Source organism: Eptesicus fuscus, chromosome 14, assembly GCF_027574615.1.
Source record: "Eptesicus fuscus isolate TK198812 chromosome 14, DD_ASM_mEF_20220401, whole genome shotgun sequence".
Lineage (NCBI taxonomy): Eukaryota > Metazoa > Chordata > Mammalia > Chiroptera > Vespertilionidae > Eptesicus > Eptesicus fuscus.
In genome coordinates this window covers 26,104,022-26,118,443 of record NC_072486.1, presented here as the reverse complement: position 1 = coordinate 26,118,443, position 14,422 = coordinate 26,104,022, and the positions used below count along the sequence as shown (strand labels likewise).

General features: G+C 42.4%; 1 protein-coding gene across 1 annotated transcript; it reads left to right on the top strand.

The window, feature by feature from the left end:
- On the top strand, positions 1 to 2,444 carry PEG10 (paternally expressed 10). The gene is given in 2 exon segments (XM_054726406.1): positions 1 to 989; positions 992 to 2,444. Coding segments are annotated over 2 exon segments (2,094 nt in total). The 5' UTR covers positions 1 to 61; the 3' UTR covers positions 2,158 to 2,444.
- The last annotated feature ends 11,978 nt before the right edge of the window (positions 2,445 to 14,422 follow it).

Below are 14,422 nucleotides of genomic sequence, written 5' to 3'. Positions count from 1 at the left end.
CCAGGAACGCCGGCGGCGGGAGAATCTCTCCCAGGAGATCAACGACCTCCGGGAGAAGGTCATGAGGCAGTCCGAGGAGAACAACAAGCTGCAGAACCAGGTGCAGAGGCTCACCGAGGAGAACTCGAACCTCCGCGAGCAGGTGGAGCCCGCCCCCGAGGAAGAGGAAGAGGAGGACGAGGAAGAGGAGGACGAGCTGGAGCTCTGCGGCGCCGCGGCGGCGGCGGCCCCCCTCCCTCCCGCCGAGGAAGAGGGCTCCGAAGACCTGCCCGAGAAGTTTGACGGCAACCCAGACATGCTGGTGCCCTTCATGTCCCAGTGCCAGATCTTCATGGAGAAGAGCACCCGCGACTTCTCCATCGACCGCGTCCGCGTCTGCTTCGTCACCAGCATGATGACCGGCCGCGCCGCCCGCTGGGCCTCCGCCAAGCTGGAGCGGGCCCACTACCTGATGCACAACTACCCGGCCTTCATGACCGAGATGAAGCACGTCTTTGAAGACCCCCAGAGGCGAGAGGCCGCCAAGCGCAAGATCAGGCGCCTGCGCCAGGGCATGGGCTCCGTCGTCGACTATTCCAATGCTTTCCAGATGATCGCCCAGGACCTGGACTGGAACGAGCCCGCGCTCATTGACCAGTACCACGAGGGCCTCAGCGACCACATCCAGGCCGAGCTCGCGCACCTGGAGGTCGCCAGGTCGCTGCCCGCGCTCATCAGCCAGTGCATCCTCATCGAGAGGAGGCTGGCCCGGGCGGCCGCCGCCCGCAAGCCGCCCACCACCACCGCCACCACCCCGACCACCACGACGCGCGTGCTGGTGCTGGCCCGCACCCACCACCAGGTGGACCCCACCGAGCCCGTGGGCGGGGCGCGCATGCGCCTGACCCAGGAAGAGAAAGAACGACGCCGGAAGCTCAACCTGTGCCTCTACTGTGGGAATGGAGGCCACTACGCCGACAACTGTCCTGCCAAGGCCTCCAAGGCTTCGCCGGCGGGAAACTCCCCGGCCCCGCTGTAGAGGGACCTTCAGCGACCGGGCCGGAAATAACAAGGTCCCCACCGGATGATGCTTCATCTCACCTGCAAGTGATGCTCCAGATTCACATCCCGGGCAGACACACCCTGATTGTCCGGGCCATGATCGACTCTGGCGCCTCCGGCAACTTCATCGATCACGAGTACGTGGCCCGCCACGCCATTCCCCTGAGGATCAAGGACTGGCCAATCCTGGTGGAAGCCATCGACGGACGCCCCATAGCATCGGGCCCCGTGGTCCACGAAACGCACGAGCTGATTGTGGACTTGGGAAATCACCGGGAAGTGCTGTCCTTGGATGTGACTCAGTCTCCGTTCTTCCCCATCGTCCTGGGGGTGCGCTGGCTGAGCACCCACGACCCCAACATCACCTGGAGCACCCGATCGATCATCTTCGACTCCGAATACTGCCGATTCCACTGCCGGGTGTACTCCCCGATCCCCGCCTTCCTCCCACCGGCGCAGCCCCCCTTCTACTACGCCGTCGAGGGGTTCAGAGTTTACCAGCCCGTGAGGTACTACTACGTGCAGAACGTGTACACCCCCGTGGATGAGAACGTCTACCCGGATCACCGCCTGGTGGACCCCAACATCGAGATGATCCCTGGAGCACACAGCATCCCCAGCGGGCACGTGTACTCGCTGTCCGAGTCCGAGATGGCCGCTCTGCGGGAGTTCATCGCCCGGCACGTGAAGGATGGTCTGATCACTCCCACCATCGCGCCCAACGGAGCCCAGGTCCTTCAGGTGAAGAGGGGGTGGAAGCTGCAGGTCTCCTACGACTGCCGAGCTCCCAACAGTTTCACTATCCAGAATCAGTACCCTCAGCTCTCTGTTCCCAATTTGGATGACCAGGCCCACCTGGCCACCTACGCTGAGTACGTTCCTCAGATTCCTGGATACCCCACGTACCCGGCCTACGGCACCTACCCGACCTACCCCGTCGGATTCGCCTGGTACCCAGTAGGAAGAGATGGACATGGACGCCCGCTCTATGTCCCCGTGATGATCACTTGGAATCCTCACTGGTACCGCCAGCCTCCGGTACCCCAGTATCCGCCGCCGCAGCCGCCGCCGCCTCCGCCGCCGCCGCCGCCGCCGCCCTCCTACAGCAGCCTGTGAATTCTGTCACATCCTTCAGGATCTCTGCCCTCAGCGTGTGTTCCTGGGCAGCTTCTCCATCAGTGACTGTGTGCCAACGTGGGCCCCTGTATCTTCAGGCCAACCTGTCACCTCTGAAGAGCCACAGAAGGTCAGGGCCACCCTGGACTGGCGCACATCCTGAAATCACCAAAAGATCTCTGGGAGCAACAGAATATTTGACCAACAAATTATCTTCCTTAACTGCCAATTCTAACCAAAATTCGCAAGTTGACTTCCCAGTGAATCTTGGAAATATTTACAGAGAAGCTGATGCCAACACACGAAATGCTGTTTTCTCTAAAGAGGGGGAGACAAAGAGGAGGAGGATATAACTTTCTTACAGTTTCGGTTTTCTCTTTATATCATGGGAGAACCGCCGCCTTATTAAGGAAGCCACAATTAACTGGTGCAGTGTGAAATGGCTTCCGTGATTTTTTCTGCTGCACCCTTAAAAACTTCACCACCTTCGAACTTCTCTTTCGTGGTTCTGTTAATTCTCAAGGAGCAGCAACTTGACCAGTTCTCCCGGGAGCAGGCCACATCCCTGCAACACAGCACCTCGGGCTCGAGAAGGAAGTGCCCTTTCGGATGGACTCTTTTGCATGTTGAGTGTGCCTTCACGTGTGTTCCCACACTCATGCCTGGGAAGAATGTCTTTGAAGAAGAGAAATTGGGGCACAGGATACTGTCTTGAGGGTATAGACTTCTGTAGTGAGCTTCAAATCCAGTTGCCAATGAATAAAAGGACTCAGAAAACAAAATGACTCAAAGCCACAGACAGACCAAACGTTGTGTTCAGTCCAGTGACATCATCTGGTGTCTCCTGGGGACTGCCTGACTTCCTTTAGCCTGGTCCCTTGCTACTACCTTGACCTGTTTGTCTAACCTCTCTTTCTTTTAATTCTTTACTACTGCCATTACCCTGCTGCAGGATTTGTGTCATCCTTCCTGCCTGGTTGCTGAGGCTCCGTTTTGCTGCCATGCGTGGAGAAGAAAGAAGCAGGACTCAAGGAGTGTGTGTCAACACACAGTCTCCAATTGCCAAAACACCCCTTAAGCAGTAGAAAACAATGTGATATGTATATATATATATTTCTAATTGCCTATCAGGAAGAGGAGTTTAATGGTGAAGTTTCATTTTTTCATCAACCTCATCTTTCACTATTCATTATCATTCACCCTTATTCTTGCATGTTTAAATACTTAAATGTTTTAACTGTAGATTAGTGATGAACTTGAACTTTTAACTATTTTAGAGTGGGACTGCTCATATTATTACTATTGAATTTACAAAGTACTATTCAATTCTTACTGTGTTAGAGTTAAGCTAATTAAAATCGAGTAAGTAATGTAATGTAAAATACTGTGAACTTCTCTTAACAAACACTGTGAATTAGAGGCTCCTCGGAACTGGAGTTTTGTATAATAGTTCATCTTGTTCATCTTCAACCTTTTATTTTAACATCGTATATAATTTTAGTTTTATCAATTAGGCCTCTAAAAAAATCACACACACAAATATGCAAATCCAAAGAAGATACCTAATTGGCTATTTACTCCAAAACAACTTTCTTTTTCTTTTTCAGTGGAATCAGACAACTTGTCAGTCACTCATGTGTTTTTAAAGTATGTCATTATTTTTTAAATGGTGCATTTGTGCTTCTGGACTATTTTGAAGCGTCACTTCAGTTTACCTCAGATATCAATCCATCCTCCATATCTTTGAATTCAAGTTGTGTTGTGTCAAACTTACAGTTGTCAATTGATCTTTAAGCTGCAGGGGGCCTAGAAATGGCTCATTGTCTGCAGCCCCAACATGTGCACACGGACATTTGCCATCACTGCAAGCAAAAGTCTGGAGACGTTGGCCAGTGACGACAGTAGTCACGGAGAGCACGGATGAAGTCGCTGACACACATCTGGCTGTTTAGTAAAGCTTGTGAAAAACTTTTGGCAGTGTGCACTATGTTGTATTGCTATATATGCTGTCTATGAATGTAGATGTTAAAGATAAGTGATCTCAAATTTATTGTTCTGTAGCAGCAGAATTTTAATAAGTTTCCTTTCAAGCGATTGATTTAATTTGTTGCTGTTGATCAACTTATGTTAATTGGATACTTTAAATTTTTTGGGCATTTTCCAACAGAGATGCCTTTATTCTTAAGAAAAGACCAAAGTAATTAAATTTCTAAAGAAATTAGGGAGCAGAATAAAAACATAAAGGAGATAAATAAAGCAATATCAATTATTAAACAAAGCCAATAGTCAACCCTTTGAAACAAATTGGCAAAATTGATTGACTTTTGGCCCAAATTCAGTGAGTTAATTAAAAAATCAAGGAAGAAGAAGGTATGAGCTCCCATTTTTAGGCAAACTTGGAAAACTAGCTAAGGTCATCATGCTAGAATATTGAAGAAGTTTACATTTTTGAACGGTCAATTCAGTTTGAGCAATTAGGTACTTGTCATAGATGCTGGAAAATGAAGAATTAGTTTGATTAAATCATGTGAGGTAGCACAGTGAACTAACAGGTGGACAAAATAAGGGGCACATTTATAGAGTGCAGTCTGAATTTCTGTTTAAGTTTGCAGGTACCTCTTAGACTCCTGAATTGATCCAGTTGTCATCTACCACAGACATCTAACATCAGATTGAATTTCAAGATTGGCAACAGAGAACACTGCTGGGAAAGACCTGGGCGGAAATGAAAGACCACCTGCAGAGATGAAAGCCAGTGGGAACCACACTGCATTTTCATCTCAGGAAGAGCACATCTTGTGGGAAAGTTCTTTGTTGTTTCAGATTGTAGAATGCCATCGAATTGGTCTGTGGAAAATTGCATTGTTTCTATTCTTTGTGTAATCACTTTAATGCATAGGGGATACATATAATCATAAGTAATTTTAGGGTGGGAGGGATTAATAAGTAATCTTAAGTGGGTGGGATTAGTTACACAGCATGATTATATCTTAGATATCACTATAAGTAGACTTGTGCACTTGTGATCCTTTATCCTGTGATTGCTACCTTTAATAATTTCAAATAAACTCGGAGGGAACTGCAGGGAGATTAACCTATTTAGGGTGACTTGAACATGGAAAAAAACCCTAGTGGGAAAAAGTTCAAAGGTGATCAAATAGATCATTTAATAGATGGCTCTTTGCCTTGGGTATTAACTCCAGGGATTAAGATTGTGAGCAAAGTCTTTAGTGAGTTACAGGGTGGATAGATACCCTTTGAGAAATTGTTGCTGAAATGACATTGATATGATGTATGGTGAATATTCATGGAAGTTATGCAAAAATGATGAATAAGAAATGGAAGTGATGAGTAAGGAATGTTGCTCCCATCAGTCGCCCTCCTCTTTACCTCTTCTCCCTACCCCTATCCCACATCCCTACCCTTCCTCATTATTATTGCTGTATTCTCTTTATTTCTCTCAAATTACTAATATTGATGTTATAATAAATTCAATCAATAAAGATTTAGTGGTTAAGTGCAAATTGTGTCCTGATCATTTCAGCGTCCACCACCATCAAGGGAACAGGGTAGGGAAGTGGAGGGGTGAGGGAGTGGACAGGATGGAGGGAATGGGGGTGGAGAGTGTGAGGTGAGGGAGTGGATGGGGTGGAAAATTAGATGGGGGGAAATGAACAAGGTGGTGGAGTGAAGGGGTGAGAGAGTAGACAGGATGGGGGAGTTGAGGGGTGGAGAGTGTGAGGTGAGGGAGTGGATGGGTGGGAAATTGGGTGGGGGAAAATGAACAAGGTGGGGGAGTGGAGGGGTGAGGGAGTGGACAGTATGGGGCGTTGGGGGTGGAGGGTGTGAGGTGAGGTAAGGGAATGGATGGGGTGGGAAATTGGGTGAGGGGGAATGGACAGGATGGAGGAATGAACTGGGTCAGGGAGTGGTGGGGGAAGAAAATGGAGGAATTAGGAGGGTGGGGCAGTAGGGTTGGGGGATATGGGAAGAAGGGGTGTAGAGTTGAGGGTAAGTTTCCAAGTTGGGGAGGCTGGTGGGAAAGTGGGATAAAGAATACATTCATAAAAATAAATAAATAAATAAATAAGAAAAAAAATACATTCATTAAGCAAGACTATCAATTATCCACAATACTTCAGGAAATCAACTAAATTATTACATAGCTGCAAAAGTTGTATAAAATGAAGTCACAATAGCAACTATTAACATAATATAAAGAATTAATGCTGCAAAGCTTTAACACATAAAAAAGCCACACAATAGAGATTCAATTGACAATATATAAATTTATTTTTAATATCAACTTCACATGGAATACTTGAGATTTATTAATTGAAAATTACAAAAACATAAGTGAGGACAAAAAAGAAGACATACCAAATGAAGTCAGATAGTGATGTGCAGGAAATTAACACATATTTTTAACAACAATTAGTACAATATTAGAGTGACTGTAAAAGTCATCTAAAGAAAAGTGACAAATAATGTTTTTGAAGTAATCATCCTATCAGATTTTCAAAACATAATGACATTACTCAAAGTTATAGAATAATAGGTTGCATATAGAAACCGGAACTAATAGCAGTAATCATTTCAATGCATATAAGTTGAACCACCATTATGCTGCACACCATAAATATTAGGTCTTAATAAAACTGGAAAAAATACACACAACAGATTGCCATCTCATCCCCACCCTCACCCCTATCAAAATAAAACAAACCTGAAAAAAAGACTCTTAATGAGGTATCAGTTTTGAAGAGTTGCTGGGTTCATATGACATGGTGGTCACATAAACACAGGGGTTTATTGAGAAGGATACATGGAGTACAGTGACTAAATGGGAAGATCTGGGTAATATAAAAACATAACTAAAAACTCTCCTGGGAAGCGAGGTACCCCGAATAGTTGTCCATCTAGCCCAGAGTTCACAGACTTTCATGGAGTGCAGTGTAGTGGATAGAAATGGAGAAATGGGGAGGGGCACACAATCAAATGACTATCAAATGCCTGGCTGAGGGATTACTTGTTTAAACCATATATATAAAAGCCTAAGCGACGGTTATGACCAAATGACCAGAATGACCTGTCGACCAGTAACTATGACATGCACTGACCACCAGAGGGAAGACTCTCAATGCAGGAGCTGCCCCTCTGGTGATCAGTGTGCTCCCACAGCCAACCTCCCACAGCCAGCAAACTCCCTCAACCCCTCCCCATCGTGGCCCATCAGGGGGACTGGCTGGGGGTGTGGAGGGGCCACGGGAGCTTGGCCAGCTGGTGGGGGGGAGGGGCCACGGCAGTGTGGTCAGTGGGGAGAAGGGGCCACGGGAGGTGGGCTGGCCAGGGGGAGGGGCCACGGGAGGTTGGCCAGCCAGAGGGAGGGGCTGCAGGAGGTTGGCTGGCCCAGGGGAGGGGCCATGGAAAGTTGGCCAGCTGGTGGATGGGAGGAGCCATGGGAGTTTGGGTAGCAGAGGGGGAGAGCCACGGGAGGTTAGCCATGCGGGGGGAGGGGCTGCAGGAGGTTGGCCAGCTGGTGGGGGGAGGGCCACAGGAGTGTGGTCAGTGGGGAGGAGGGGCTTCAGAGGTTGGCTGGCTGGGGTAAGGGGTCACAGGAAGTTGGCCGGCTGGCAGAGGGAAGGGGCCGTGGGAGGTTGACCCCTCCCCCCACTGGCCCTCCCATCGGCCCCTATTGGGGGGGAGGAGGCTGGCCAACCTCCTGTAGTCCCTCCCCCTAGCCAGCTGCCCCCCCCACCAGACGCCTCGATCGCCGGCAGGCTGAGGGACCCCACCCATGCACGAATTTGTGCACCAGGCCTCTAGTGTGGTATAAAAGCTAGTAATCAAATCACTCTGAAAGGAAACTGAAATGTCTTATTCATCCCTGTTTTTTTATACCTAGACTCCTCCCCATCCTGACCCCTCCCCCTCCCCATAAATCACGATTAAACAAAAAAAAACTAAGTAAAACAATAAAAGTTGCTGAGCCTCAAGATTGTATTACCTTTGATTATATAGCAAGATCACAAGGCTAGTCCAGAAAATTAAACTCACTGTACTCATCAATGGTAATATTTGTTGAAAGCCATGCCTGTTCTACGAAAAATAAAAAAAGTGGCTTCCCAAAGTGATATCAACAAATCTATTTATAGCTGCAGAAATTGCTTAAAGAAACCCTCTAATGCAGTGTAGTCTATGCCAGTTATTAATCAAAAAACAATCGTTTAAAATGAGGACCACACTATATAACGTAAAACACATAAATGTACATTTATTGGTCAATCTTGATAGAGGCCTGTTTCACTTTATTGGAGCTCTGAGTTACCATTCTTGAATAAATTATATCAGTAACACTGGGAAAGTGCAGAACTCTAAAAAACATAAAAAGCAATTAAATAGTAGTGTAGAGGAGAATCAGTTTTGATCCTTACCTCAAAAAAATACACAAATGAATTCCAGATAAATCAAGAACTACAGAAAGAAAGAAGTGCTCAATGGTGGGGGTGGTAAACAAATTATTTAGGGATTAATAGTAGCAATCAAAATTTAGCTAAATGGTTTTGAATTCATAAAGAACATGCCCAGCAAGAATGAGGAAATATTTGGTTCAAGCCTATAAAATATGTGATAACTAACTTATTACCCAAGTACCTAATGCTTTCCTTAGAGAACGTAAATACCCAACTCCTACCCTTTACAATTTTTCTGGCTTCTTTGAATATATGTAGAAAGAAATCTGGATAGATAAATAATAAATAAATAAATAAATAAATGGATGGATGGATAGATAGATAAATGAATAAATGTGCCAGAGATTAAGTAAATACCCAAACCCCTACCCTCTACTCTTTTTCTGGCTTCTTTGAGTACATATAGTGAAAAATCTGGCTGGATAATTAATTAAATGAGTAAATGGATAGATGGATAGATGGATGAATGAATGGATCGGTAAATGAATAAGTGAATAAATGTATTGAGTGTTCAATAATTATTGATTTCTTTTAATGTGCCAGACACTAGGTTAGGTGTTGGAGGACACAATGCTGGAAACTGACCTTATACTGAGATACCTAATGCAGTTGAAGGATGAACACCTAATGATTCTCCAGGCAAGTACTCCAACTTTCTTAGGCACCATGGTTGCCCAAATCGTTTGGGGACAGGCACTATTATATCATCATTTACTGCAGACAAAGAATTTGTCTTTCCTAATTTTTGGCATTTGAGTTTTTTTCTAGAATATACTCAATTTCTTAAATGTTTATTTTTATTAGTGTTTGAGAATTCAAAAAGATTAACAAGAGGAAGAGAGACTAGATGTTTTTTCCTCCCTAATTAACCTCCCAAGAAACCCTTTTAGCACACAATAAAGCGTCCTAATTCTACTTGCAGATAATCCCCAGAGATAGTTGATGCATTACATTAGGAATCTTGCTTCCTGGTAATTCAAAATAAGTTATAGAATGACATTTAACCCAAGACAAAACTCTAAAGAGACAGAAAGTGACCCCCTGGAAGATCTTTAATTACTATGTTATATCTGGCCTTATAGTCCTTACATAAGAAAACCCACTGAATAAAAATTAATTATCACGTCTGGCCAGCATGGCTCAGTGGTTGAGTGTTCACCTATGAACCAGGAGATCACAATTCGGTTCCCAGTCAGGGCGCATGCTCAGATTGCAGTGCAGGAGGCAGCTGATCCATGCTTCTCTCTCATCATTGATGTTTCTATCTCTCTCTCCCTTTCCTTTCCTCTCTGGAATCAATAAAAATATTTTTTAAATAACAAAAAATAAAAATAATTAATTATCACCTACATAATCTGTATCATTGGCTAGTTCTACTCAAGGAGTCCATGTCATAAACCAAGAAAGAAATAGGTAGATATTTTATCCTGACACAGCCCCTCATGAAAATTTATTATAGATAAAAGAAATTAAATAATAAAAACATATTCTTTCTATTCTATTTCTAAGAGTTTTCATCATTTTCATATCTCATTTATATCAACCTGAGGGTAGAATATGTCTAATAAAATACCACAACATCCTATCTTCTAGTCCTAAATTGATTTCAAGATTATGTATTGCTCATTTTTATAACCTGAGTATCACACAGATTTTATCACTGACTGGAGTCTTAAGAATAATTACAGTAAGGTGATGGTACTTTATTAACATTAGGGCCACAAAATTGGCATATCAAATTATCCTGTCAGTCCAACACTGACATAATGCCCAGTTCTGAAAACCAGATGTAAGCCTTATTACTAGTATTAAAATCCAATGTTCACTAATCACTTCCTTTTGAACCTACTTGAGAATGAACACAGGAAGTTAGGTGTGAATTAAAGTGTGTTTTCTTTCCTTTTTTTAATTAGTTTTAATTTATATATAATTGACATATAGCATTATATTAGTTTCAGGTATACAGCATGATTCAATATATATAAATGATCACAATAAGTCTAGTGAACATTCCATCATCATATCTACTTACAAATTATTTTCTCATGATGACAACTGGTAACTTAGAAACTTTTAAATATACAATACAGCGCTATTAACTATAGATGCCATGCTGTACATTATACCCAAAGGACTTACTTATTTTATAACTGAAAGTCTAACTTTTGACCACATCCACCCCTTTTGCTCAGCCCCCCATGCCTTCATTTCTAGTAACCACCAATCTCTTCTCTGTATCTATGAGTTCTTTATCTCTCTCTCTCTCTCTCTCTAAGATTCCACAAGTCAGTGAGATCATATGGTATCTTTTTCTGTCTAATCTATAATGTCCTCAAAGTCCATCCATGTTGTCACAAATGGCAAGATTTCCTTCTTTTTTAAAAAAAATATATTTTATTGATTTTTTACAGAGAGGAAGGGAGAGGGATAGAAAGCTAGAAACATCGATGAGAGAGAAACATTGACCAGCTGCCTCTTGCACGCCCCCTACCGGGGATGTGCCCGCAACCAATGTACATGCCCTTGACCGGAATCGAACCTGGGACCTTTCAGTCCGCAGACTGATGCTCTATCCACAGAGCCAAACCGGTTTTGGCAAGATTTCCTTCTTTCATATGGCTGGATAATATTCCATTGCATATACAGGGTGTCCCAAAAAAGTATATACACTTCAACAGCTGATAGTTCAATTGATGTTCTTTTCTTTTCAAACTTAACCCATTGAAATTAGTAGAACATTCAAAGTGTATATCCATTTTTTGGGACACCCTGTATATACCACATTTTCTTTATTAATTCATCCATTAATGGGCACTTACGTTGTTTCCATGTATTAGCTATTATAAATAATGCTACTATGAACATGGGGGTGCAGATATATTTCCCAATTAATGTTGTTGTTTCTTTTGGATAAGTACCCAGAAGTGGAATTGCTGAATCATATGGTAATTCTACTTTTAGCTTTTGAGGAACCTTTATACTGTTTTCCATAAAGATTGCACCAATTCATATCCCTACCAACAGTGTACAAGAGTTCCCTTTCCTCTACATCTTTGCCAACACTTGTTATCTCAAAGTTTTTTGATAATAGCCATTCTAACAGGTATGAGGTAATATCTCATCATGGTTTTGATTTGCATTTCCCTGATGATTATTGATGTTGAGTATCTTTTCATGTACTGTTGGCCATCTGCATGTCTTCTGTGAAAAGAAGTCTTCAGATTCTCTGTGCATTTTAAAATCATATTGTTATTTACTATTGAGTTGTATGAATCTTACCAATTTTGGGTATTAACACCTTATCAGATATATGATTTGCAAATACTTTCTCCCATTTGGTAGGCTGCCTTTTTATATTGTTGATTATTTCCTGAACCGTACAGAAGCATTTTAGTTTGATGTAGTCCCATTTGTTTATTTATGCCTTTGTTGTGTGTGCTTTCGATGTCATATCCAAAAATTCATTGCCATGACCATTGTCACAAAGCTTTCCCCCTATATTTTATTCTAGGCCTTTTATAGGTATCCTGTATCAAGTTGACTTGAGGAAGTTCCCTTCTAATTCTAGGTTGCTGAAAGTTTTTGTCATAATTGCATGTTGGAGTTTATCAAATGCATTTTCTGTGTCTATTGAAAAGATCATGTGATTTCTCTTTTTTAGTCTATTGATGTGATGGATTGGGTTAATGGACTTTAAAATGTTGAACAAGCCTTGCATACCTGGGATATGATATGATGTATAATTCTTTTTATACCTTTTTGTTGACCAATATTCTTGGACATAGGCCTATCTTACTTTATTACTTAAAAAATATATATTTTTTATTGATTTCAGAGAGAAGAAGGGAGAGCCAGAGAGAGATTGAACATCAATGAGAGAGAATTATCAATCGGCTGCCTCCTGCACACCCTACACTGGGGAATCAGGCCCATAACCCGGGCATGTGCCCTGACCAGGAATCAAACCCATGACCTCCTGGTGCATGGGACGACACTCAACCAACTGAGCCACACCAGCTGGGCTACTATGTTACTTTTAAAATGTAAAGTGTTATTTGATGTTTGTACAATTCACTTCAGTACTTCTGAGAAATGTTTTCTTAGTTATCTGAATCATATATATGTTCATGAACATAAAAACATTTTAATATACCTGTATTTTTCGTATGAAAATGAAAATATTTGTATGGCTATTCTGGAAGGTGAAATTTTGAGCGATAGTTTTGCTTTTGATTTTATTTTCTGCACTAAATGTGTGTAATTAAAAAGGGAGCATTTTGCTTGGCTGGTGTGGCTCAGTAGTTGAGCGTAGACCTATGAACCAGGAGGTCACTGTTTGGTTCCTGGTCAGGGCACATCCCCGGGGTTGCGGGCTTGATTCCCAGAGGCAGCTGATCAATGATTCTCTCTCATCATTGATGTTTCCAGCTCCCTCTCTCTCCCTCTCTTTTCCTCTCTAAAATTAATAGAAGTATTTCTTTTTAAAAAGGGAGCGTTTTTTAAAAGTGTATTTAGTTGGTTTTCTTTTAGTTTGCTATACAAATGTTACACCATGGCCATAGTTACATAGAGAAGTAATCATGTTTTTGAGCAGTAACTTCACAGTGTGGGAAATCTAAAAGCAAAAGCAGTCTTATGTTACTGGTTACATAAAAATTTTTGTGTATATAGTACTGTATGCACTTTAAAACTTCATGCATTACTTCTCTGCTTTTTCTTGCCAGCTGCTGACCTTCAAAAACAGCATATTATTGAGCTGACTCACAAGAATCAGTGTGAAACATAACGTGTTACTGCTGGAAGTTTTCCCTCCTTAGCCTGCTTAGTTCTATTTGGCAATATTGTATAAAGGAAGAACAAGTTATAAAAACCAAGATTAGAAATTAGTCCTGTCAGCATTCCTTAAAAGCACTATAATTTTGTTAGGAATGTGCAACAAAAGAAACAATGTTAATGATTCATTAAACAATAACATTTATTATGCAGAAGAAATAATGCAGTACCAGCATCATAAGATGAGATCTCTCCTAGGGTCTAACATGGCAAATACAAAGCTTTGTCAGCTCCATTGTAAGTTGGCTAACAACAGTTCACATCTCTCAAATTTCTCCATACATTACATGAAATTATAGGCACAAAGATTATTTTATTAAACTGTTATAGCACTAGCATTTTTAAAATTTAATATTTGGAACTCATCTTATAAAAGTACTTAAGGAATAAGAGACAAAAGGTGGCCCCTAAATATGGAAGCAATGTTAGGAGGCATTTTCAAAATCTGGGAAAAATAAAAGAGTTCAAAGTGTTAACATTTTTATTTGCTGTGAAAAAATAGGCAAAATTTGAAAGTGAGGTGGAAAGTTGGGTACCATGTTTCCGCAATATCATACGGGGCCATAGCCACACACGGATTATGTGGGAACACGGTTCTCAAAATTCGCTGTGCGTTAGGATCACCTGAAGGACTCACTAACTCACAGATTGAATGTAAATCCCAGCCGGGTTTCTGCTTCTCTGGACCTGAGAATTTTTATTTCTAACAAATTCCAGGACATGCAGATGCTCCTGATCCAGGGACTACAAGTTCAGAAGTGCCTACTTATACGTACTGTACACTATCAGTTAAAGTTTTCAGATGTTAATTTATAGACAGTTAAATTAATTAAATAAGGAGGCCATTAGAATGATGTGGCTCTAATCCCTGGCAGCCTATCTAAGCAAACCAAAATCTAAGCCTGCAAATGCTTCAAGGTTACAGAATCAAAACCTGAGGACAACCGATCACAAACACC